The following is a 26,093-nucleotide window of genomic DNA, read 5'->3' on the forward strand; positions in this document are numbered from 1 at the left end:
GAAACATGTTTTCAAAATTAAAGTATTACTAAATCAAATTAGGATAGAATCTGAAATACATATTTTTCATTCCTACTAATACATTAAAATTAATAACAAATAATTTTAGTATTTTATGTAATAATTTTCTTCACGGAACAATGTCACGATTAAAAACACGTCACAACTTGTTTTGAAATTATACCCGGACCCTGCGACTATGGTAGTGTCTTTGTGTGGCTGGAGTCTCCAAAATTGAAACCCACTGATGCACGTTTCCAGTCTTTAGTGTACATGCAATGTAGTTTTTGTGATTTAATGTTCATAATAAGACTTTTGGATTACTTTAGTCATCCACCCGAAATCAAACGGGTGTCAAAATGCCCGAAATAAATGTAACACCGCTCGGTGAGTTCATTTCAATTTTTAGCTAGCACAGGTAAAAGTTCGAGCAAGTGTCTTTAGAATGCTAACAACTCGAGATCCATGGCCATGCTTGTACTTTAGTGACGATTTTGTGCTTCTCCAAGGTGCTGGACAGGATGTTGGACGTAGCTGCATCATAGTTTCCATCGGAGGGAAAAATATCATGTTGGACTGCGGCATGCACATGGGATACAATGATGACGTGAGCTTTCTTTGCAAAACACTTGATTGTTGGGGTTTTATCTGCATAAAGTATACCTTACGTACAGGGTATTGTTTTATTTGCAATATAACATCCATCCACCCATTATCTGCACTGCTTATCCTCAGTAGGGTCGCGGGGGTGCTGGAGCCCATCCAAGCTATCTTCGGGCAGTGGGCAGGGGACACCCTGAACTGGTTGCCAGTCAATCGCAGGGCACACCGGGACAGACAATTCGCTTGCTCACTCACACCTAGGGACAAATGGTCCTGCCAATTAACCTGACAAGCATGTTTTTTGGAATGTGGGAGGAAACCAGAGTGCCCAGAGGAAACCCACGCAAGCACGGGGAGAACATGCAAATTCCACACAGGGAGTTTGATCTCACGACCTCAGAACTGTGCCGCACACGCGTTAACCACTGCGCTGCCGCAATATAACATGCTTAGCCCATATTCTGTTCCAATAAATTAGGCAGACAACGAAATTAAACTGATAAACCTGTTGACGGATTTTAGAAAACTTTAATCAATGTCTCCACACATTTACCTGATGATTGTATTCGTGCAGCTTGTTTCTGTGACATTTATGATGTTCTTACTTGCATAAATACTCAATTATGATAGAAAAAAAGTGTGTTGGGGAAGATCAAAAAGCGAATAGATAATAGTTTAAGAACTTTACAGTATACAACGTTTTGTTCCCTTAATGAAAATAAGTCCAATTGTCCTTCTAGAGACGTTTCCCAGACTTCTCGTACATCATTCAGAACGGACGCCTTACAGACTTTTTAGACTGTGTAATTATCAGGTATGTTTAGACAGTTCTACTATTTAAATTTCATCACCTGTAGAAAGCCTTTGCAAAGCTGTTTCTGCTTCTAACAGCCATTTCCACTTGGACCACTGTGGAGCACTTCCCTACATGAGTGAGATGGTGGGATATGACGGGCCCATCTACATGACGCACCCCACTAAGGCCATCTGCCCTATCCTCCTGGAGGACTTCCGCAAAATCACTGTTGACAAGAAGGGAGAGACAAACTTCTTTACTTCGCAGATGATCAAGGATTGCATGAAGAAAGTCATCCCACTGAACTTGCATCAAACTGTCCAGGTGGGACCCTAATGTGAATCGTCACCAAAATTCACAATCTACAAAAAAGGTCTTTTTTTTTCACAATTTTATAAACCTACTTTATAAAGCTTTTTTTCTTGCCATATATTTAATGTACATTTTCAAGCATAATGTTAGGTCACAAATCTCCGTAGGTCTGGTCTTCAAACTATTTCAGCCCTGAGTCATACTTTTAACAAACGGTGCCCCTCCATCATATAATTTTCCTATCCATAGTCTGTATTTTGTTTTTTTGCATGTTCATGCAGGTGGACGATGAACTGGAGATCAAGGCATACTACGCAGGCCATGTTCTGGGTGCGGCCATGGTGCACATCAGAGTCGGGTCGGAGTCAGTGGTCTACACTGTAAGTGTTAATTTTCAATAACATGACCTTAGATGTAACTATAAATTGTAACCATAACACGCCTCCCTGAAGACCAAGATATGTTTCAAAGCTTACTTTAAACTTAATTTTAAATGTGTGCATTAAAGCTTAACATGGAGCTCAGAATAACTGCTACTGTCTTGTTCCATTTAGGGAGACTACAACATGACACCAGACAGACATTTGGGGTATGTTTCGTAATTCATATATACAGACGCTCCCCTACTTAAGACCATTCGACTTACGAAAACCGGTAGATGTGCAAAAAAATTCAGGATGTCGAAAAATATCCGGACATAACTGTAATTTAGATTTTGTATCGTGTGCACCTTTTTCCGAGTACAGGACCGTACTGTAGTGCTTCTTTCCGCCGCTACCAGCGTGTGGAGCTGTGAGAGGTCACCCAGCATCCACCCCGAAGAAGAAATCCGATTCCTCTTCCTAGTTCATGTGTAAACATACTATACTGTAGCTCCTGCGCGTGAAGAACTTTGACATATTTATTGTTTAATATCTCGTGCATCCATTCAATATGGTTGGTGTGAAGTGAAAAGAAGAGGTGAGGCGTTTCTTTTGAAATGAAAGTGGAATAAGTAAGCTTGAAACAGTTGAGAAAATCTTTGGATCGCTTTATTTCGGCCACTTTCTACCGCGGGGGAGGAAGTCGCCTAACTCTCGAAACTCGTCTTCCAAAAGTAAGTTAAACTCAACCTTATCTTTATAGAGCATATTATTTTATTAGATGTTTAGTTTAAAGTACAAACCAATACAGATTACTTATATAAACCTCAAACATACAAAATATAGCACTGAAGCAACTTACAAACAAATTCAACTTACAAGCGATCGTCCAGAACGTATCTCGTTCGTAAGCAGGGGAGCGTCTGTACACACATTTTTTTCACATCGATAAAAACCCTCTAAGTTTGGGTGCTTGTTATACAGAAGTTTTATGGTCGTATACCTTTGTAATAGAGCAACGATTGATCAGTCGACAAATGCCGCTAGGCGTGCCGTTTCTTTTGAAATGAAAGTGGAATAAGAAAGATTGATGCGGTTGAGAAAACGTTGGATCGCTTTTTTTCGGCTGTTAGGTTTAATTTTCCAACATCTATAATAAAACACTCTACAAAATAGGACAAAGAGAATCGGTTCTTTATAATTAGTTACTTTATTAATCATCATATTGAGAGCCGCCCGTTCTGCGTGTTTCCTCGGCTGACTCTGAAGATCTTCCTCCAACGTCCCTTCTAATATCCAGTTTTTTGCCTTTGTTACGTAGAGTTAATCAGTGTCTTTTTTGGAAAGCTTGCCTTCCGGCTGATGATGAAAGGTTTCCTTTGGTCATGGGTGAGACTCCCTTTTCTTCATTTCACGCTCTTTGGCTTGAGTTATGGCATGAAAAGGTCATTCCAGGTCAGGGAACATCCGTTGGTATGTGAGACACAACTCATGACCTTGGAAGCAGTTTACAAGCTGAGAACTTCTTCTAAATGACTAAGAATATATATATATATATATATATATATATATAACGTATTAATGTCAACTGTAGGATAAATAAAGTTATAAAACCCTATCATTCCCTCCTCTTTATCCTACCGGAGACATAATACTTCATTCAACTGTCACTTCGCAATACGATTTTCAACAGAGAAATCAAGAACACAACAACAGTCGTTACACTTAGAGGTTGTCGTCATAATGACCAGGATCTGAGTAAAAATCATGAAAATGCAGAGACAGGCAATCATCATCAACATTTGTGTCATTACAATTTTCACCATCATCATTTTTATGGTAATTGCTAGAGTCATCGTCAGCATTGGTATCCGAGGGCAACAGAGCATACAAAGGTACCATCTTTGCCTGCATTGGGGCAAGAGCTTTTGTAATTAGTCTCGTTAGCAATGTTCTTATGCACGGAATACAACAACATCCACACAATGTGAGAATATCCGCAAAAACGGGTATAGTATACATTTTTTTTTTTATATTTTCCAAACGTATCTCCAAAACCATCCCACATTTGTGTGTCAACTCTTTAGTGGTCTTTCATCTTGTTGTTAAGTGACCTGAGGCCTTCCAGGGCCTTTGTCAGACTTCCGTCTGCTGCCGTGTCTTTCGGTATGAACGTGCAACATTGGTCACCAAAGATAGAATAGACCCCTCCCTTTTCAGCCAGTAGCATATCAACAGCAATCCGGTTCTGGAAAGCCATGAGGGAGGTAGCAGTTGCTCGTTATGGCGGAGAAACCTTGTTCTGTTTTGTTTCCTAACTTCTGCACATTGAAATGGATATAGTCTATTCTGTCAACATTTTTATTAATTGTACACCAATAACAAATCAAAGATTCACAAACCCGCTGCTACTTGATTTACTAATTTGTATTCATCTGGTACGCCTCTTGGAACACCGATGCTGTCGATGTATGTAGGATCATTGTCACTCTAGGCATAGGTAGACCTTTACTTTTCCATGCATGTGGTAACAAGCTCTTAACAGATGTTAGCAATTCAGGGATTGTGGTGGCGGTTATAGACACAGGTAAAATAAGACACAGATGCACACAATCCTGTGGTATTGTACGGTAGTCTATCATACAACTTGTCTCCTCCACACCACCACCAGATGTCGCTCCGGGAGAGTGGTTTAAATGTTATATTGACTGTCAACATTTTGGTGACATTGTATACCATTCAGACTATCACAAAGTCCGATTCTATTTATACAGGTAAAATTATTTTGAACTACTCTTTTAGAAAACACAGGCTTATGTTTTTCAACTGTCGTTCCGGGGTAGGTTTGATCCCAGAAAGAGCAGTTTCCGTTTGGTACAGTATTATTCATTACGTTTATCAGGCACTCTGAGTTCAGAGTGGATTTTACAACTCTCTTTTGAGGCGAGCACCCATACACACAACACAATTAATCATGACAGCATGTGCCGCCTGCTCAGCCATTAGCAACTAGTTGTCATCTATCCTTGAAATTCCTGTGGTAACTTTGAACCACGCATCAATGTCTTTGACTGACATGCTTACTGATGTGATATTTGTCGTTAGAGAGTAGTTACTTAATTTTGGCTGATCAGTCGATTTCATACTGTCATCTACACACACCACGACCGGAAAACAAAACGGTTCAAGTCCCGAGGACCAGGCCCACAACGAAAAACCCCAGCACGTGCTGTTAAAAAAAAATCTGACCCCGGAGGTCGAATTGTCTGGTTTGTTACGGTTATAGTCAGTTGTAAATTGCTTCCTTGATGCTGCAATTTAACCCGATTTTTGAAATACTGGGCCTCAGAGCTGTCCCCTGGGGTCCAGTACTCCCCTGCTTCCGTTATAACCAAATACTCCCACGCTTGGAACGCTCCGTGTCCAAACACGTACCACCAGTACTCCTTTTAATACCCCCTGAGCTGCGCGCACCATTACTTTGTTTGGCCCGAGGGTCACATTTGGGATTTGTTCTTTAAGGGTGGTTCTGCACACCCTGGTATCACAGAGAAATTTTACAGGAGTGCCTTGAACTAATAATGTTACTTCGGGTTTGATTGTTTCTTCAAAGAGAACTCTTTCGAGATTAAAAATTCCTTCTTCCCCAGTTAACTATTCATTGTTTTGATACTGTTCTACTGTCCCTATTTTATCATTACTATCTTGACCCAGTCACGCTGTTTGGTGTTGCTCAACAGAGCTTTCTTGTTCACATTCAAGGACATGTGACCTTTTGACTCGCCGTGTGTGCTACCCCCAACCCCCTTGAGCGTAGCTGGGATGTGCTCCATATCACTCCCTTGGCCTCGCTGTTGATAAGCGGTGCAGACAATGGATGACTGATGTCTTTTTGTGCAATTCACTGGCACTTGAGAGTCTCGTTAATACCATTGTGCTTACGTAGTGGAATTTTTTAGTAAATTGGCCGGATTACTCTATGTCTTAAATTTTTTTTCTCTAAATTTAAGTACTAGTAGACATTATCTTAGTTTAATCAATTTCTACCCATTTATTTCTCATGCAATTATTTTTAAATTGGCATGATATGTCTCAAAATCAATTAATCCGTGATTTTCATTTCTTATGAACCTCTTCAAGATTGTTCAATCTATTTCTCATTGTCTTCTAAAAATTCTCTTCCATAGAAACCGTTCCCTTTTTAACTTAACCAAACCATAAGTCAGTATTTGTTACACATTTGCTTAACACTTGTTAATCGTAACACTCATTCTAAAAAAAAAAAATTCAGTGTGTAATCAATTGTCCTCCCAATTGTCCTTTGGGCTAAATTTGTCAAAATTCCAAACCCTCACACTAAACATCAAAAATCCCAAAAGATCAACAAAAATTTCTCAAAAAATGCCAAATCGAACTTAATGTCATAGCTTTTCTTATGTATTTTCTTATCTCTGTAATCATAATCAATCTTTTGTTATTGATTCATTAAAGAACAATACATACTTGTCACTTATGAATTATCTTGTTGAGTGTATCTATTTTGTTTATTCATTATCTTTTATTCTGCTCAACAATCTTTGTTTCTACGCACTAGATAGATAGATAGATAGATAGATGGATAGATAGACGGATAGATGGATAGATAGATAGATAGATAGATAGATAGATACTTTGTTCATCCCCGAAGGGAAATTCACATTTCCAGCAGCATCCCTGAGCTGAGAACAATCGAGAACAATCGAAAATAAAATGGGAGCTGCTGGAGTGGCTGCCATTCGTGACGGCGCCGGAAGAAAAGATTCAATTTGAATCATGTACAAACAAACAAACAAACAAAACCTCGATGGGTTTCCCTCCAGGAAAAAAGAAAAGGCAGGCTGCTTGGTTTCATTTTGTTGACACACATGGTTACCTATGACCTGTCTGAGTTTTTAGGCCGCTTGCATGCACAACATGCCTGAAGTGAATCATGCAACAAGAGAAGAGCTACAAGGTGTGTGAGTGTCTTTGTTCTAAGCATCTTTCCGAAATCCCTTGTATATAAAGCTAAACAAATCTGGTCTGACTATTAACACTAGTTTCTTTCCTGTTTAAAAGGAAAAAAAATTTCATTCAGTGACTGAAATAGCTTCATCTACGTTATTGATTATTTCTAGTCTCGATTCTTCTTTTCTGTAATGCGAGAACAACTAAGGAAATAATCTTTTTACGTAATACACCTCTTTTGAAGTTGTCCATTTACGAACAAGAAGATTGACACTAAAATTATGGACCATTTTTAGTCAGCTTCATTGCTTTAATCGTCCTTTCTTTATTAGGAGCAAAACTACACGTCTTAAAGTTATTACCCTTTGCTATTCGCATTTTCAACGAAAAATGATTAGTTGTTCACTCAAATATTCTTTCTTTTTATACTATTCTGTATAATTATCTTGTGTTATATTCTCAGTGTTTTCATTTTTTCACTTACCTGTCTTAAACGCATCATTTATGCTGGGTACGCAACCTTTTTTTTTTCTTTAAATTTTCTTATCATTTAGTTTACTCTTTAACAAAGATTTAACGCATTACAAGTCTTGTCATTATTTTCGAATTCGCTGTACGAGTTTTTATTTTCTTTTCCTGCACGCCGATCTTAGCTAATGAGATCTCGTCTCTTCGAAATTACGTCATTGTTGTGGGTAATTCTTGTCGAGTGACGGTCAGTCTTTTTATTAGACAAACGGCTTTCTTCCTCGTTCAATTCATCAAAGAGAGCTTGCTTTTACGGCTCATTTGCTTTGATGATTGACATCACGAATTATGTTGTACTAAGATGTTAAAGAAAGAAGTAGAAAAATGGAAAAAGACAAGCCTGTTATTCGCAATTACCGTCAACAAATGCAGAAAATAAATTAATAATTCGATGATCAAAACTGAACGAATACGCAGATATCTACTATATCTGTCACCGATTTATAAGTTCGATCTTTGTATCACTAAATTTCAGGGGTTCTGCCAAGATCTTTAAATCTTTTAGCAAGCTAGTACACGGAATTCAAAATTCCTATCATATTATCATTATTGATAGTTCAGTTAAAAAAAAATCATATATATCAGGGTGTCCCCTGCCCACTGCCTGATGATTGCTGGGATGGGCTCCAGCACCCCCGCGACCCTTCTGAGGATAAGCGGTGCAGCTGCTGAGATGAGATGAGATATATATATTATATGTGTGTGTGCAGCACGGTGGCGCAGTGGCCAGCACGTGTGCGGCATTACTAAGGACCTGGGAACAGGTGTGTGTGTCCACTGGCTGCTCTCATTGTTACGATTTACCTACCTCTTTCAAAAAACATGCATTTCAGATGGACTGTTTGGTCCAAATTGTCCCTATGTGTGAATGAGCTAGTGAATTGTCTAGCTTTGTGTGCCCTGCAATTGGCTTGCAACCAGTTCAGGGTGTCCTCCAATCGCTGCTCGATGATCGCTGTAATGGATTCCAACAAGATGAGATCTTCTTATCATAGTTATGGTTCATACCGGCCGAATATGAACACAAAACTTTTCTGGCTCTCACCATCGTTCATCCCATTCAAATGTCTTCATCATCGTTAGTAATGCTACTTTTTTCCCTCACCGTTCTTCCATTTTCTCCTCAGCGGATTGTTGAGCCCAAATGAGACAAGAACCAAATTCTGAAACTCAAAAATATCGTTAGAGCAACACTTTTGCTGTAAAATCCAACTTTTCCTAAGTTTCTTTTTTAGTGTTTTCACGACAGTTCACTAATATATATATATATATATATATATATATTTTTTTTTTTTTAGTCTATAATATTTTTCATTATGGCAACAAAATAGTGTAGTTTTTGTATCACTACAGTATTTTTGTAGTCAAATTTATTATTGTAATACTTTGCATTTAATCTCATTTCTTGTTCTAAAGCAAAACAATATGTCATGTCTATGGTCATTTGCCTTCAAATAGATTTTCATCCTTTACATAGTTCTTTTATTTTTATATCTTATCTATAAAATTACTGTCACATGTTTTGCACAATGTTGACAACCCTTTTTTTTTTTTTTTACTACTACGGTGGCTGTTTTTCACCAAATGCATATTACACAAATCTCAACTGTATGTAACATCTTACATGCAAATATTTTTGTGTAAATATTGTATCAATTATAACTTTCCTTAATTTAGTGTCCACTTAATTCCTGCGTCCTCATATTTACCCCCCTTTTTTTTTTTTTTTTTTTTTTATCATTCACAGCTTGCTCGGTGTCACGTGTGAATGCCCCTTCTAGATTTAAACCATTATTCAACCCAGAAAGATACTCCCTTTTCTCTTCTTCACTCCTATCACGTCATCTCTTTTAATTATTTACTGCCAAGGTCGTGCTATGACCTGTGATCCTCCTTCAACATCTGCCAAAATGTACTTTCCTTTTCCTTCTTGATTTACTCTCTCTTGATCCCGTGAATTTACTGCGCCTCCAATTTTGCACAATGACCAATTATCTCAGACCATATGTCCGTCATTCTCCAATCCACCTGTGCGTGTTCTAACAACTCTTTACACAGAACAATTTATCTATTGATTTATTTATTTATTTATTTATTTATTTTTAAAGTGAAATGGCCATGTACACATTATTTTCTATCCATGCAGATATATTTTTAAATTCTCATGATCTGTCTCAAGATAATAATCAGCTATTTTATTTTTAAATTCCTATGATCCAACCTATTCAGGATCAATCAGTTTATCGTTATCTATATCTATTTTTTACTCTGTCAATAAGGAGGTCCACTTGGCCTTTTAGCCATTGAGAATTGGGCGGTAAAACCCTACCCCCTTCACCTATAGGTAAATAATTTCCTTTGACGAGCTAACTTCCTCCCTCAGTAAAGAGACGCGGTTTCACTATATGGCCCCGTATATTCGTTATCCTCCCTTTTAGGAAACATTACGGTATTTCTACAAAGGTAATGCCATAAATCACAAATGGTTTGCATCTAAACAACGCATTTCAAGTCAATGAAGATCTTCAACAGCACTCTATAATGTGCTCCACACTACCCATTTACTTACTCTAGATGTAAAACAGTTCAATGTTGAAAAAGTAAGGTTTTTTTTTTTTTTTTTTTTTTTCCAATCTATTGTATTAAGGTTAGTCTCACTTAATTTTCACCAAATTATCTCTCTTAATATTTAATTAACTTTCCCCTTTATGTTTCTCTCTCTCTTTTTTTTTTTTCTTTAAACCAATTAAATCTACTATTTTAGCTTCACCTATTTAATGTGAAAATGGCCTCTATTTATTTATGAGTTATCTTACTCATTTGAATTTTACTCAATCCATTTTTTCCATTTTAATGGAAAGAGGAAAAAGTATTTATAAACAATTTTTTCAATATTTTTGGTATAAAAATGCCCTTATCTCAAATTAGTGTATTCAATTCACTCAATTAGATTTTTCCTAGTCTTCCCAGTCCTTTTTTTTTTTTTTTTACCAATTTTTTGAACTGAAAACAGGAATGTTTTATCTTATTCGGTATTATTCCGGCATTATTTTGATTTAACGCATCTAAATAGCTCATTTATTTTTTTTTTCCTAAATTTCTCACTTTTATCCAGTAACATAGAGGCTCGATTGCGGTCGGGTCTTCCTTATAAATAACCCTTCATCTATGAGTTCATCGAGTATTTATTATTATTATTATTATTTTTATATAAAATACAATTGCCCAGGGGCAACTTTATTTTTCATTCGCTCTTTCTCAATCACACAGACGTCTTGTTTTTATCGTGATCACGTTCTTACATCTTGTTCTTTTTCCACTTATTTTCAATTGACAGAGGACTCCGCACATCCTTGTGAAATTTAACTAACTTTAAAGCGCTGGGTTAGGGGAGTCCACACCTCCCGCGGAATTTTAACTGTCCTAAAACTATTTACCTGATAGAGTCTAGAATTGTCAGGGTTTTTCTGTTAAGAATCTGCCCCCCTTTTTAAAGGAGGATTCTTAAACTTTGTTAAGATTTTCCTTTTCTACAAAGGATTCCTAAGCTTTTCGACGGAGGATTCCTAAACTTTAAGAATCTGCCCCCCCCCGCTCGCGAGTTCTATTCTCCTAGTTCTTTTTACCGGTAATTTACATGCACACAATGTTGTGAATAAATTTTACTCACGATTCTCTGAGTCCTTGGCTTTCCGTCAACCGTCAGATCCCAGTCCGCGAGGGAAGGTCCAGTCCCGGAAAAAGGGTCTTTATGCTGTGGCCACAGTCTTTTCCTGGATTTTCCTCTCGCGTCCTGGAATCGTCTAGTCTTATGGAATCCGGCTCGAAGGACCAATTAAATGTTAGGTTTAATTTTCCAACATCTATAATAAAACACTCTACAAAATAGGACAAAGAGAATCGGTTCTTTATAATTAGTTACTTTATTAATCATCATATTGAGAGCCGCCCGTTCTGCGTGTTTCCTCGGCTGACTCTGAAGATCTTCCTCCAACGTCCCTTCTAATATCCAGTTTTTTGCCTTTGTTACGTAGAGTTAATCAGTGTCTTTTTTGGAAAGCTTGCCTTCCGGCTGATGATGAAAGGTTTCCTTTGGTCATGGGTGAGACTCCCTTTTCTTCATTTCACGCTCTTTGGCTTGAGTTATGGCATGAAAAGGTCATTCCAGGTCAGGGAACATCCGTTGGTATGTGAGACACAACTCATGACCTTGGAAGCAGTTTACAAGCTGAGAACTTCTTCTAAATGACTAAGAATATATATATATATATATATATATATATATATAACGTATTAATGTCAACTGTAGGATAAATAAAGTTATAAAACCCTATCATCGGCCACTTTTTACCACGGAGGAGGAAGTTGCCTAACTTTTGAAGCCCATCTTCAAAAAGTAAGTTAACAGTGTATTTTTATAGAGCATATTATCTTATTAAAAGTTTATTTTTTAGTACAAAATATTAGAGGTTACTTATACAAGCCGTAAACATACTTAGATAAACCTTAAACATAAAACATATAGCACTGAAGCAACTTACAAACAAATTCAACTTACGAACGATTGTCCGGAATCTCCTTCGTAAGTAGGGCAGCGTCTGTCCTATATCTTTCTCTATTCCCACACAATAGAAACAGCTTTGAAAACTCTGCTGGAATCTAAAATGCAATCCTTTTGTGGATGCAAACCCTGTGCAGCATAAAGTTAAACCACACATCAGACAATTGAAAGGAAATTAAAATGGGTTCAACTGCACCAATAATTAGCATGGTTTGTTTGTGCAACTAGCAGGTATCAGAAAAAGTTGTCTGTACTGTTATCTGTACAAGGCCATGAACTTAAAAGGAGTAGGTCAAAACGAAAGCTTTTAAATGCTTTTATCCATTCCTATACTTCTTCAGCTCATGTTATATTTCAGAAGGGGAAGTTGACATGACTACAGATGTTGATGTGTGACCATTTGTGATATTTCATAGGTTTTCAGTCTCAGCGACCAACATTTAGCAACATTTTGTGTAGATTTAACACAATTCTTGAATTCCATGGCAGTGCCGCTTGGATCGACAAGTGCCGCCCGGACATTCTCATCTCAGAGTCGACATATGCCACCACCATACGGGACTCCAAGAGATGTAGAGAAAGAGACTTCCTGAAGAAAGTGCACGAAAGCATAGAACGAGGAGGAAAAGTATTGCTCACCTCACTTTGCGGTTTTGTAATTTTCCTCATGTTTTTAAAACTCTCCTCTCCGTCCAGGTTCTCATCCCGGTGTTTGCACTTGGAAGAGCCCAGGAACTCTGCATTCTTTTGGAAACATTTTGGTAAATTTCACTACACCTAAAGTCACCCTGGTGTGTTCCCATTTCAACCAGCTTCCTCCAACAGGGAGCGAATGAACTTAAAGGCTCCCATCTACTTTTCCACGGGGATGACGGAGAAAGCAAATCATTACTACAAGCTATTCATCACTTGGACCAACCAGAAGATCAGAAAAACGTTTGTGCAAAGGAACATGTTTGAATTCAAGCACATCAAAGCTTTTGACCGGTCGTATGCAGACAACCCAGGACCGATGGTGGGTGTTTTCTTTCTTTTTTTTTTTTATATCAAAAAATAAAGTACTGTGGACACATTGGCAGGTGGTGTTTGCAACCCCTGGAATGCTGCATGCTGGACAGTCATTGCAAATTTTCAAGAAATGGGCTGGTAATGAGAAGAACATGGTGAGCATTTCTTACCCCAATATATTCTATCTATCTATCTATTTTACTCAAAAAGGGCTGCAACAACTAATCGAAACATTGTTCAAACTCAATTATTAAGAGCGTTGGCAACTCATTAGATCGTCGATTCGTTGTATTACGTTATTTATGAGCCAGTACGTTGAATCAATGAAAAATAAGAGGGCACACTGAGAGTTGGAGTACCACTTTAGTCCTGCAGAGAGCGCTAAGGCAATTTTTTAATCTATAAAAAGTTATCTTACATTTTTCCTTTTTTTTTAAAATTGCATTATTAAAAACATTAACATGGCATGAAAGTTTAAACCTGGTTGTGCTCGATAGCTGAATAATGAAACAAAGTAACATTTTTCAAGGGATCAGATAATGCTTCAGAAGTACAAAGAAAGACAAATCAGAAAATAAATAAATAAATGAAGTAAAATATAGATAAGAATAATAATGACATGTTTAACTCAACACAAGGGGCAGATTCTTAAGCATATTATATATATAATTTTCATTTTGGGAATGTTGAACATACTAAAAGATTTTACCACAAAGACAAATTTGTTGACAATATTTTGAAAAGTGGTTATACAATTGCAGATACATTTTTGTGGATAAACAAATGCGACGCATAAAATGAAATGTATTGCTTTCTTTTTTCTTTTCTATGATAAGTACAAATGTAATATGATCTTTTGGGTTAGATGGATACATTTGTATATATTTGTATTTATTGTCAAGTCACTTAACAAACATTTGAATTTATTTGATGTTTTATATTTTAGTATACTGTCTTCTGTTGTTTTGTAAACTATTTTACTATATGGTCCAAACCTTTAATATTTGAATAAATAGGAGGAAATTAAAAATGTCTTTAGGAATTCCAATTCATCGATGAATCGAAAAAGTAACCAACCGATTCATCAATGAATTAAAAAAGTAACCAACCGAATCATCGATCATGAAAATAATCGTTAGTTGCAGCCCTAAACTAAAGAAAAGATCATATACAATGATGTCTTCTAACTTTTGCAGGTCATCATGCCAGGTTACTGTGTACAAGGAACAATCGGGCATAAAATCCTTAATGGACAAAGGAAACTGGAGATGGAGGGCAGAGCAACAGTAAGGACGCTTCTATATGCCATATTAAGTTGTTTATAATGCGCCCCTGTGTATATAGCGCACTCCTAATTTTTGACGAAAAGTCGGTAGAAAATATTGTTTCACTTTTTCTCTGCTCAAACTAAGCATTGTAGGTCACAAACGTTGTGTTGAGAAGTATAGCAATGGGATTCGAACCTGGATCAGGGAAATGAGAGCACTGATTCCTAACTACCAGAGCAAACAGGAAAAGACACTCGATTTTATCTCATCATCACACTGCTTTTACTCACGATACAGACGCTCCCCTACTTACGTACGAGATACGTTCCGGACGACCGTTAGTAAGTTGAATTTGTTCGGAAGTTGCTTCAGTGCTATATTTTGTAGGTTTAGGGTTTATATAAGTATGTTTAAGGCTTTTATAAGTAACCTGCATTGTTTTTGCTGAAAAATAAACATTTCATACAATAATATGTTCTATAAAGATAAATAAAGCAAAGTTTAACTTACTTTTGGAAGATGGGCTTTAAGAGTTAAGCTACTTTCTCCTCTGTGGTAGAAAGTGGGCGAAAAAAAAGAATCCAACCATTTTCTCAAGTTTCCTTATTCCACTCGCATTTCAAATGAAACGGCTCGCCTCTTCTTTATACTTTACACCAACCATATTGAACGAGACATAAAAAAATAAAAATGTCAAAGTTCTTAGCACGTTGGAGATCCAGTATAGAATGTTTACACACGAACTAGGAAGTAGAAGCCGGATTTCTTCTTCGGGGTCGATGCTGGGTGAGCTCTCACAGCGCCACACGCCGGTAGCGGCGGATAGAAGCACGACAGTACTGTCCTGTACTCAGAAAAAGGTGCACAAATAAAAATCTAACTTACGGCAATGTCAGGATATTTTTCGACGTCCCGAATTGTTTCTTGTGCGCATCTACCATTTTTGGTAAGTCGAATGTTCGTAAGTAGGGGAGCGTCCGTACCACGTTGCTGAATAGGTGGGGCTATGACTTAAATCATTTTTTGACATTGAATCAGACTTTGAAACACATTAAATAAATACATTGTCATTTTTATTTTGGTATTGTGTTCATTGTTTACGTTGTATATTATTTCAATCATGGACCCACGTATTCAACATTGTAGTAGCGCGAGTAATAATAGTGTGATGATGAGATGAAACCCAAAGCCTTTTCCTATGTCATCTATAAATCTATTGTTCAAGTGGTTCAGAATCGGCACTCTCACTGGAACGATCTTTGTTCCAAATTCTTTTGCATCAAATGTGAAAAGGTTTTCGTCTGAGAGATCGTTGCTCAAATACAGTAATGTACGACCGTCAAATCTTGTGTACAACTCGCACCCAAAATGTGATTTCTTTTTAGGTACAGAAATAGTACCTGTTATACACGAATAAAGTCGGTATAGAACGTTTTCTTTCCGACGAACATCAATGCAAGCGAAAACCGTAATGTGATCCTCCCGGTAGCTGGACGTGAAGTTGCAAGTGGAGTACATGTCCTTTAGCGCACACGCCGACGCTAAGGGCATCATGCAGCTGATCCGCATGGCCGAACCTCGCAACATGCTACTGGTGCACGGCGAGGCTGTCAAGATGGAGTTCCTCAAGGGCAAGATCGAGCAAGAGTTCAGTAAGTTCATCATCATGCGCATGACACGTTTGGTAGATCTCGGACATTGATTTGTGTCACGGCAGGTATCGACTGCTACATGCCGGCAAATGGCGAGACGACTACAGTGACTACAAATCCCAAAGTGCCGGTTGATATGTCACTCAACCTGCTCAAGAGGGAAATGGCACTTGGAGGTCAGTCTAACTGTAATATTCTTTGCAGCATGTATTTATTGTTGTTTATGTGTCGAAATGCATTTTATTTCAGGCTAAAAGTCTGATTTGTTCATGAGTCAGTAGAATGTGTAAAAGTCCTTAAGGTTCAAGTTGATGTTGTTTTCCTTTGCAGTACAAAGTTAGTAAGTTTCAAGTTTAGCGAATACTCAAAATAAGTAAAGAAACAATTTTTATAGGTTAAATCAGTTTCACAAATAACAGTATTCTATAAATGTTTGTCTATTTATTTTGCAACTAACTACTGTACCGTCAAATAAAAATAATCACGTAGACTGTTCAGCCACTCAGAACGCAGAACACACTATAGGATGCAAATCCGTGAAATAACAAAACCGTGTCAAGTACAGACGCTGCCCGACTTACGATTGAGATCGTTAGTAAGTTGAATTTGTTCGTAAGTTGCTGTAGTGCTATATTTAGTATGTTTAAGGCTTGTATAAGTAACCTGTATTCTTTTGTACTAAAAAAATAAACATTTCATAAAATAATATGCTCTATAAAAATAAATAAAGTTCAACTTACTTTTGAGAGATGAGCTTCAAGAGTTAGGCGACTTCCTCCGTGGTATAAAGTGGATGATAAAAAGCCATCTAACCATTTTCTCAACCGCATCAAGCTTTATTATTCCCCTTTTATTTCAAATGAAACAGCTCGCCTCTTCTTCACACTTTACACCAACCATATTGAATGAATGCACAAGATACTAAACAGTAAAGATGTCAAAGTTCTTAGCGCAATGGAGATACAGTATAGAATGTTTACACACGAACAAGGAAGAGGAAGCGGGTTTCTTATTTGGGGTGGATGCTGGGTGACCTCTCACAGCGCGACTACACGCTGGTAGCGGCGTAAAGAAGCACTACAGTAATGTCCTGTACTCAGAAAAAGGTGTACACAATACAAAACCTAATTTACAGCAAGGTCCAGATATTTTTCGAGCTCCCGAAAAAAATGTTCGTATTTACTGTTTTACGTGATTTTAATGGTCGTAAGTAGGGGAGCGTCTGTAAACCGCGTTATACTGCAGATTACTGTACTTGGATGTCTGAATTGTTTCTTTGAATGTTTAGAAGTCTTAAATTTATCTTAAACTGTAGAAAACCTGGATTAGCACTTCAGGTACATGCTAGAAAACTTGTTGGGCTTGTTGACACTAGTGCTTTTCTAATTTGACCTGTTCACCAAAAACCCTTTCTGATTATTTGCTTTAGTAGCAAGTGGAAATATTGGGTCTAGTCAAGTCAAGTCATGTTTATTTGTGACGCCCTTAATCACAAGGAGTCTCAAAGGGCTTCACAGACCACAGATTATTGCAAACCACAGACTATTATTACACTACCCCGTGGTCTAAAATCTACATGAGGGCAACGAAAAACTCAAAAACCTCAACATGAGGAAAATGAAGACACCTTGAGAAGGGACCACACTAAAGGTAATCCCCCTTCCAGGAGTACCAGGCTGCAATGGATGTTGCAATAACAAATAATACACAGATATTGTCAACATAGAATATAGGTCATTCATCAGCTATAGAATAGAAGTGTGTTTTAAGCTTAGATTAAAACATTTCCACTGAGGTTGCAGATCGAATCTTAGGGGGAAGAGCATTCCACAGCACCGAGGCCCGAATGGAGAGCGCTCTCGAACCTGCAGATCTCTTCAGGTTCTTGGGATCACTAGTAGACCAGCATTTTCTGAGCGAAGGCTCCGGATTGGAACATAGGGGGAAATCAAATCTGGAAGATGAGGGAGCTAGTCCATGCATGATTTTGTATACTACGAACAGAACCTTAAAATCACATCTTGAGCTAACAGGAAATCAGTGCAGTTCGGCTAAAATCTGGGTAATGTGATAAAACTTTCTTGTCTTAGTTAAGAGCCTAGCTGCAGCATTTTGTACCAGCTTAAGGCCCTTGATTTTGGACTTCGGGAGACTGGAGAGTATAGTGCATTACAGTAATCGAGACGCGAGGTAACAAACGCGTCAATTATAATCTCCGCATCAGACTGGGACAACAAAGGACGACTTTTAGGAAAAAGAAAAAAGCTGTTCTAGTAATATTCTTAACGTGTGTTTGAAAGGACAGATTGGTCAACTATGACACCTAAATTTTTGACTGAGTCACTCTGGGTGATATAGATTTTTGAAAACGGCAAATGGCAGATAGATGAAAAATCTTCTTACCGTCTCATATTTTACGGACACATTGTAATATCTTCAAATAGGAGCAGACACGCAGACATTTATTTTTTTTTCCAATTACAAAGTGTTCAGCACCATTTTAGCATTGTGGCCTGTGCATTGTGTTATTTCAGGACCCTTGCCTGATCCCAAAAAGCCTCACATCATGCACGGAACCCTCATCATGAAAGATAATGTAAGCTCTTTTTTAGACCACTTTCATCATAATGACCAAACAACCTAACGGCTTAATAATGCTTTGTTTCCACTGGACACAGAGTCTCAAACTTGTCTCCTCGGAACAAGCACTGAAGGAGCTTGGACTCAATGAGCATCAGTTGCGATTTACGTGTCGCATTCAGCTCCATGACCCGCACAGCGACCCTGACACGCTTCGAAGAATATACACACACCTCAAGAGGTGAGTAAAAAAGCACCTTCATTCTTTAATATCACTGGTCCACCTTGTCTTCTTACTTTACATGTGAGAATCTGATGTTTAGAGTTCAGTACAGTGATCATCAACCACCGAGCCACGGACCGGTACAGGGACGCACAAATAGAGAAAAAGTAGCCTTACTTTGACACCGTATTTATTTGTGTTTAATCACTCATTTAAACCCCCCAAAATACTCAACGTTTGGATGCACGAGGTATTACTGTATTCGAGCATCAATTGATCCGTTGACAATTGCCGCTCACCACATTAGCTCAGCATTGGGTGCAACAGAGATCAAACCCGAGCGCCAAATCCTAAAAATACATTGTACAATATGGTACAGTGAGTAAAACTACTGTGATGATGAGATAAAAATCGAATGCCTTTTCCTATGTCATCTAGATTACTAGTGGTTTAGTTGTTACGCCGCAGATTTAGGCTTATTATTATTTTTGTTGTTGTCATCATTATTACTTCTGATATTATTGAGCTGGGCTGAGAGGATACTGTCAGTTGGGCGGCGGTACAGAAAAGGTTGCAGACCAATGGTTTGGTAGACACTCAAAATAAAGAGAGAAGAGATCAATGGAACAGGAGAGGGCCAAACCCTTAGAGAAGAAATTCTAAACTATTCCAAAAGTCCTTACCTTAGCCTTTTTTTTTTAAATTACATTTCCCAAGTTACAAAAGCAGATCCGCCCTAAAGGGTGAGAAAATCAAAGAACAGCAACATGAGAAGCTGATGGTGACAATAATGTAAACAGTGCACATTAGGGAAGACGACAAACTGCAGCAATCACTTTTGCAGGTCTCCAATATTAAAATACAGAATAAACTTATCAGAATCATGACAAGGTTTACTTTGTCTTCATCGCAGTGTCTTAAAGGGTTACACCGTTCAGCACCTTCTCGATGGCACGGTCATGGTGGATTCCATCGTCATCAAAGTGTCATCATCAGCAGAGGAAGGCAATACTAAAGTCATCTTGCTTTCCTGGAGTTATCAGGTAAACAGTTTGGAGGGAAGTAAGTACAGTGGTACCTCAACTCACAAATTTAATTTGCTCTGCGAGTAGCTTCGTAAACCTGAAAGCTTCGTACATAGAGATGCAATTTGTATATAAATGCACTAATCTGTTCTGAGCCCCGCAAAAGTACATTATGATGTTTTTTTTAATAAATTATAACAGCATCAGTACATGAAACAAATACATGTTAAAATTAGATTATGTAAAATGTACAATACTTAGAAGAAAGGAAGGTCTGTGAACCTTTGAACTGTGACAGTGAGTCGGAGAGCACGCTGGTAGCACGCATGCACACTGGTTGCCAGACAGATTTGAAGCGATAGCCAGTTTGTTTATGTTCGGGGAAACTTTGGGAGCGGCGAATGGTAGCGCGTACTGTACTGAATTTTTTACTTTACACTTAAAGGCAATCCTCGTAACTAGAGGCAATATTTTCCAGTTTAAGTACTCGTAACCTGAAGCCTTTGTATGTCAAGTAATGTTTATTTGTATAGTCCTTAATAACAAGAAGTTTTGAGAAGGGACGGCACATGAGGTGACTCCCCTTCAGGGAGGACCTGGTTGCAATAGATGATGCTGGGGTATCAACAAACAGTACACAGATATCATCAACATGAAACACAGGTCCAAACTATAAGCAATGCGTTCCTGTAAAAAAAAAATATATATTACATATAATATTATTATATATATATATATATATATATATACTGGACTGTCTCAGAAAATTAGAATATTGTGATAAAGTTCTTTATTTTCTGTAATGCAATTAAAAAAACAAAATTGTCATACATTCTGGATTCATTACACATCAACTGAACTATTTCAAGCCTTTTATTATTTTAATATTGCTGAATTTGGCTTACAGCTTAAGAAAACTCAAAAATCCTATCTCAAAATATTAGAATATCATGAAAAAGTATACAAGTAGGCTATTCAACTAATCACCTGAATCATCTAATTAACTCGAAACACCTTGCGAGGGTTTCCTGAGCCTTAAAAACACTCAGCTTGGTTCAGTAAACTAAATCACTGCTGATCTGACTGCTGTCCAGAGGACCATCATTGATACCCTCCATCAGGAGGGTAAGACACAAAAAGAAATTTCTCAAAGAGCAGGCTGTTCACAGAGTGCAGTTTCAAAGGATATCCACAAAAAGTCTGTCGGAAGGGAAAAATGTGGCCGGAAACGCTGCACAACCAAGAGAGATGACCGCAGCTTTAACAAAATTGTGAAGAAGAGCCGCTTCCAGAATTTGAGGGAGCTTCAAAGACAGTGGGCTGAAGCTGGAGTCCAGGTATCAAAAGCCACAGTTCACAGACGTGTCCGGGAAATGGGCTACAATAGCCGTATTCCCATGGTCAAGCCACTTCTGAACTCAAGACAACGGAAGAAGCGTCTGACTTGGGCTATGGAGAAGAAGCACTGGACAGTTGCAGAGTGGTCCAAAGTCCTCTTTTCAGACGAAAGCAAGTTTTGCATTTCATTTGGAAGTCAAGGCGCCAGAGTCTGGAGAAAGGCTGGAGAAGAGCAAAATCCAAGTTGCTTGAAATCCAGTGTGAAGTTCCCACAGTCAGCAATGGTTTGGGGAGCCATGTCAGCTGCTGGTGTTGGTCCACTGTGTTTCATCAAGTCCAGAGTAAATGCAACTGTGTACCAAGAGATTTTAGAGCACTACATGCTTCCATCTGCTGAAAAGCTCTATGGAGATGAGTATTTCATTTTCCAGCATGATCTGGCACCTGCCCACAGTGCCAAAACCACCAGTAACTGGTGCACTGACCATGGCATCACTGTCCTTGATTGGCCTGCTAATTCCCCTGACCTGAACCCCATCGAGAATTTGTGGGGTATAGTTAAGAAGAAGATGAAAGACACCAGACCTACAAATGCAAATGAGCTGAAGGCCGCTATCGAAGCATCCTGGGCATCAATAACACCTCAGCAATGCCACAGGCTGATTGCCTCCATGCCACGCCGGATTGATGCAGTAATCCGTGCAAAAGGATTCCCAACCAAGTACTGAGTGCATCAATGGACATTTTCAAATGTTTGATTTAGTTTTGCTGTTATAAAATTATTTTTTTTACTTGGTCTGAGGAAGTATTCTAATATTTTGAGATAGGATTTTTGAGTTTTTTTCAGCTGTAAGCCAAAATCAGCAATATTCAAATAATAAAAGGCTTGAAATAGTTCAGTTGATGTGTAATGAATCCAGAATGTATGACATTTTTGTTTTTTTAATTGCATTACAGAAAATAAAGAACTTTATCACAATATTCTAATTTTCTGAGACAGTCCAGTATATATACATATTCCAGAGCAATGTCCCCCTAGTGGGAGGTTGCTAGAATCTTTTTTTTTTTTTTTTTTTTGGATTAGCTGGGAGGTCGCTGGTTCAAGCCTTGGCCGGGTCATACCAAAGACTTACAACTTTGGTACTCATTGCCTCCCTGCTTGGCGCTCGGCATTAGGGGTCGGAATTGGGGGGTTTGGTCACGTAATGACTCCCAACACATCAGTTGGGTTAGGCGAGGGGGCTGGGAATCCCCTCCTCTGTTTCGAGTTCCCAGAAAGAGTCAGAAAAAAAAAATATATATATAAAATGTCTGAAAATATCTATAATTTAATATCTATCGCTAAATATGGATCTATTTTCTTATGAGAGGCATTTGAAAATTTGTATTTTTGAATTTGTTTGCTCTGCCTGTTTTGCAGGTAAAATTGTAATTTTGTTTCATATTTTTTCAAATGCTGAAATGCCAACTTTCTGGTTTGAAAGTTTTTCCACAGACGCTGCCCTACTTACAAACGAGATACGTTCCGGACGATCGTTCGTATGTTGAATTTGTTCATAAGTTGCTCCAGTGCTATATTTTGTATATTCAAGGTTCATATAAGTATGTTTAAGGCTTTTATAAGTAACCTGTATTGTTTTGTACTAAAAAAATAAACATTTCATAAATTAAATAATAAAATAAAGAATAAAATACTCTATAAAGATATATAAAGTGAAGTTTAACTTACTTTTGGAAGATGCGCTTCATGAGGTTCTCCTCCGTAGAAAAATGTGGCCGAAAAAAAGCGCACCGACCATTTTCTCAACCGCATTTTTTATTCCACTTTCATTCCAAAACAAACGGCTTGCCTCTTCTTTGCACTTTACACCAACCATATTGAATGGATGCACGAGATATTAAACAATAAAAATGTCAAAATGCTCAGCGTGCTGGAGATACAGTACAGTATGTTTACACACGAACTGAGACTGTGACAGGAAGAGGAAGCTGGTGGATGTTGGGTGACCTCTCATAGCGCCACATGTCTGTAGCGGCGGAGAGAAGCACTATAGTATTATTGTATTGTACTCGGAAAAAGGTGCACGCTAGAGATACAGTACACGTAGTATGTTAACACACAAACCAGGAAGTAGAAGCCGGATTTCTTCTCCGGGGCGGATGCTGGGTGACCTTTCACAGCGCCACACGCTGGTAGGGGCAGAAAGAAGCACTACAGCCCTGTCCTTTACTCTGATTAAGGTGCACACAATATAAAATCTAACTTACAGCAATGTCAGGATATTTTTCAACATCCCGAAAAAAAAGTTTGTTTTTGTAAGTCGAATAGGTCTTAAGTAGGAGGGCGTCTGTGCACAAAGATAAAAACTTGTCGGAATTCGTTTTCAGCTTTTTCCAACTTGCGTACCTTCGATACATTCATGTTCAATTCTCTCACGGAGGCTGCTCGGTTTCCATGTTCTTCCGCATAGCGTAGAAATCAATGTATGTATAAATGTTGGTTAGTAGAGGTCCCACTGGACCAGGTTTTTCGGACCAGAAGCCAGAAATTTGAAGGTGCGCCTTATAATCTGGTGCGCCTTGTGCGGACAAAACTGGAAATGCAGCACCAATTATTGCTCAGTCAATAAATGTTATCGCTGATGACAATTGCATAATGGTGGGGTCGGGAATCTAATCGACGATTCAAATGATAAAGATCCACCTTTTGCATTGTTCTAAGCTATTTCTTTTTATTCCGTCAGGATGAAGACCTTGGAAGCTTCCTTTCAACTCTGCTGAAAAAAGGCTTGCCCGCTGGTCTTTGATCCACTTGATTAATGTGTGCGTTTAAGTATGTGTTTTGGTTTTCTTCGTTGCTTTTCAAATAGAAACGCAATGCAAACAAACCACTCATCAAAGATATGCTTTATATCTTGGGTCTCCAAAGTGGGGCCTCTGGGCACTAGGGTGCCCCCGAAGGACCGCTGTGTCGCCCGCCGACCATTTCTGAAAATAGCTTGCCAGTATTGAGACATTTTGATTTTCTTAGTAAAATGACTTTTTTTAGTTGTTGACCAACTCTATATAACCCTGGGGTCTCCAACATGGTGCCCCCTACACAGCTGAGGTGCACACGGACCTGTCCTGAAAATAGTTCACCCGTGTTGAGACATTGTGATGTTCTGGTAAAACCTTTTTTTTTTAGTTGTTGACTGAATCTATTTAATCCTACTTCCAATAATTATATTGGTAATAACCTAGTAACAACATGGTAATAACATGATCGGTTGTTTCAAACATAGCTCTCAGTTTGAAGAAGGTTGGAGACCCTTGCTTTATATGATTCCTTTGTTTATTAGGACTGCAGCATATCTGTATTAAGTTAGCTGCATAAGAGCTGAGATTGTTTTTTTCTCCCCCAACTTCGAGCATTTTTTGCTTGGTAGAATATATTCTCTACATTTTTAGGGGGATTATTATTCCACCTCATTTATAGAAACAAACGTGTTCCTTGTTATACCCAACAAAATTCAAGTGAACACCATAGCATGCAGACTAAGAGTTAGAAACACACTGTATCTAACTTAACTCATTATTTTATACCCGAATCATCATTTAAAGGAATATTGTGCATTTTAGCACCCCCCAGTGGTGAAAAACTTCATTAAAACTAAACCATTTTGATATGAATATGCAAAAATACTTGAACTCTCATACAAAAGTACTTTTTTAAATACTTGTTGGTCAAGAAATTTGTATTCTACATAAAATGACGAGAGAGACATGACATAATTGTCCGCCACCTTGCTGCTACGAGTACCCCTAAAAGTCAAAGACCAAGCTTGGGCAAAAGAAATAAGAAGACAAATCATGTAGTTTGGTCCCTTTTAGTCTTTGAAGTTTACAATCATTATCTTCTTTATTATTATCGTGTTGCTACAGTGCGATTACAGTTGCAGCCCAGTTGGCAAAAATAAACAGTATAAAGACTCACAAAGCGACTTATTTTGGACAATTATTAAGCATTGTCCCTTGAATTGTTAAGCCAATTTTACCCAGGTTTATTTTGAACCAGAGTGTCACCCATATTAATGGGTCAAAACCCTGTTGTAATGCAATAGTCATTTTTGTCTTTGTAAATCAGTTTGTAGTTTTTTTGTTAGCTCTTGGTAGCAAAAAAGTTTTAAATGAAAATCCCATGAGAAATAGTGACGTTGACATATTTTCTATTGTATATACGGTATATGGCTTGAAGGCAGTTTTGTTGTATAAGTAAAAAAATAAACATTGAATAGAAATGTATTTCTGTGTATGAATGAAGCATACAAAATTGTGGTATTTTGCGTCAGCTCAGCAACGAAAAGTGTCGTGAAAGTTCAATAGCAAAGGAGAAGACATAAAAGACTAAATGAAATTAAATGAATGAATGAAATGATCTGCATTTTTATAGTGTTTGTCAAGTCAATGAAGACTTCCTTTACAATGTGCTTCACATTTTACCCATTCACCCACACACCAATAGCGGCCTTGCAGCCATGCAAGGCGCCAACCTGCTTATTGGGGGCATTAGGGGTTCAGTGTCTTACCCAAGGACACTTCGACATGTAACACGGAGGAGCACGGATTTCGAACTGCGATCTCTTGATCCTAAGACGAGCGCTCTACCTTCTGAGCTACTGCCCCAAGCATTTTTTTTAGCATTTTCCTCTTTCTTATATTTTCCTTATATTCTTATATGTACCGGACAATCGTTTGTGAGTTGAACTTGTTGAAGTAGCTTCAGTGCTATATTTTCTATGTTTAAGGTTGATATAAGTATGTTTACAGCTTGTATATGTCACCTGTACTGTATTTCACCAAAAAATAAAC

The 26,093-nt window shown here is 38.0% G+C and overlaps 1 protein-coding gene across 1 annotated transcript; it reads left to right on the forward strand.

The window, feature by feature from the left end:
* Positions 1-202: 202 nt before the first annotated feature.
* Positions 203-25,526, forward strand: ints11 (integrator complex subunit 11). The gene is made up of 17 exons (XM_088330943.1): positions 203-387; positions 510-607; positions 1,344-1,417; positions 1,495-1,723; positions 1,993-2,091; positions 2,266-2,300; positions 12,638-12,776; positions 12,845-12,909; positions 12,974-13,163; positions 13,228-13,311; positions 14,353-14,442; positions 15,914-16,076; positions 16,142-16,252; positions 18,611-18,672; positions 18,755-18,897; positions 19,793-19,922; positions 23,987-25,526. The coding sequence occupies exons 1-17, from the start codon at positions 360-362 to the stop codon at positions 24,047-24,049; spliced, it is 1,803 nt and encodes a 600-aa protein (XP_088187069.1). The 5' UTR covers positions 203-359; the 3' UTR covers positions 24,050-25,526.
* The last annotated feature ends 567 nt before the right edge of the window (positions 25,527-26,093 follow it).

The sequence above is a fragment of the Urocampus carinirostris genome, chromosome 3, assembly GCF_059441175.1.
Source record: "Urocampus carinirostris isolate Australia breed hairy pipefish chromosome 3, RoL_Ucar_1.0, whole genome shotgun sequence".
Classification (NCBI taxonomy): Eukaryota; Metazoa; Chordata; class Actinopteri; order Syngnathiformes; family Syngnathidae; genus Urocampus; species Urocampus carinirostris.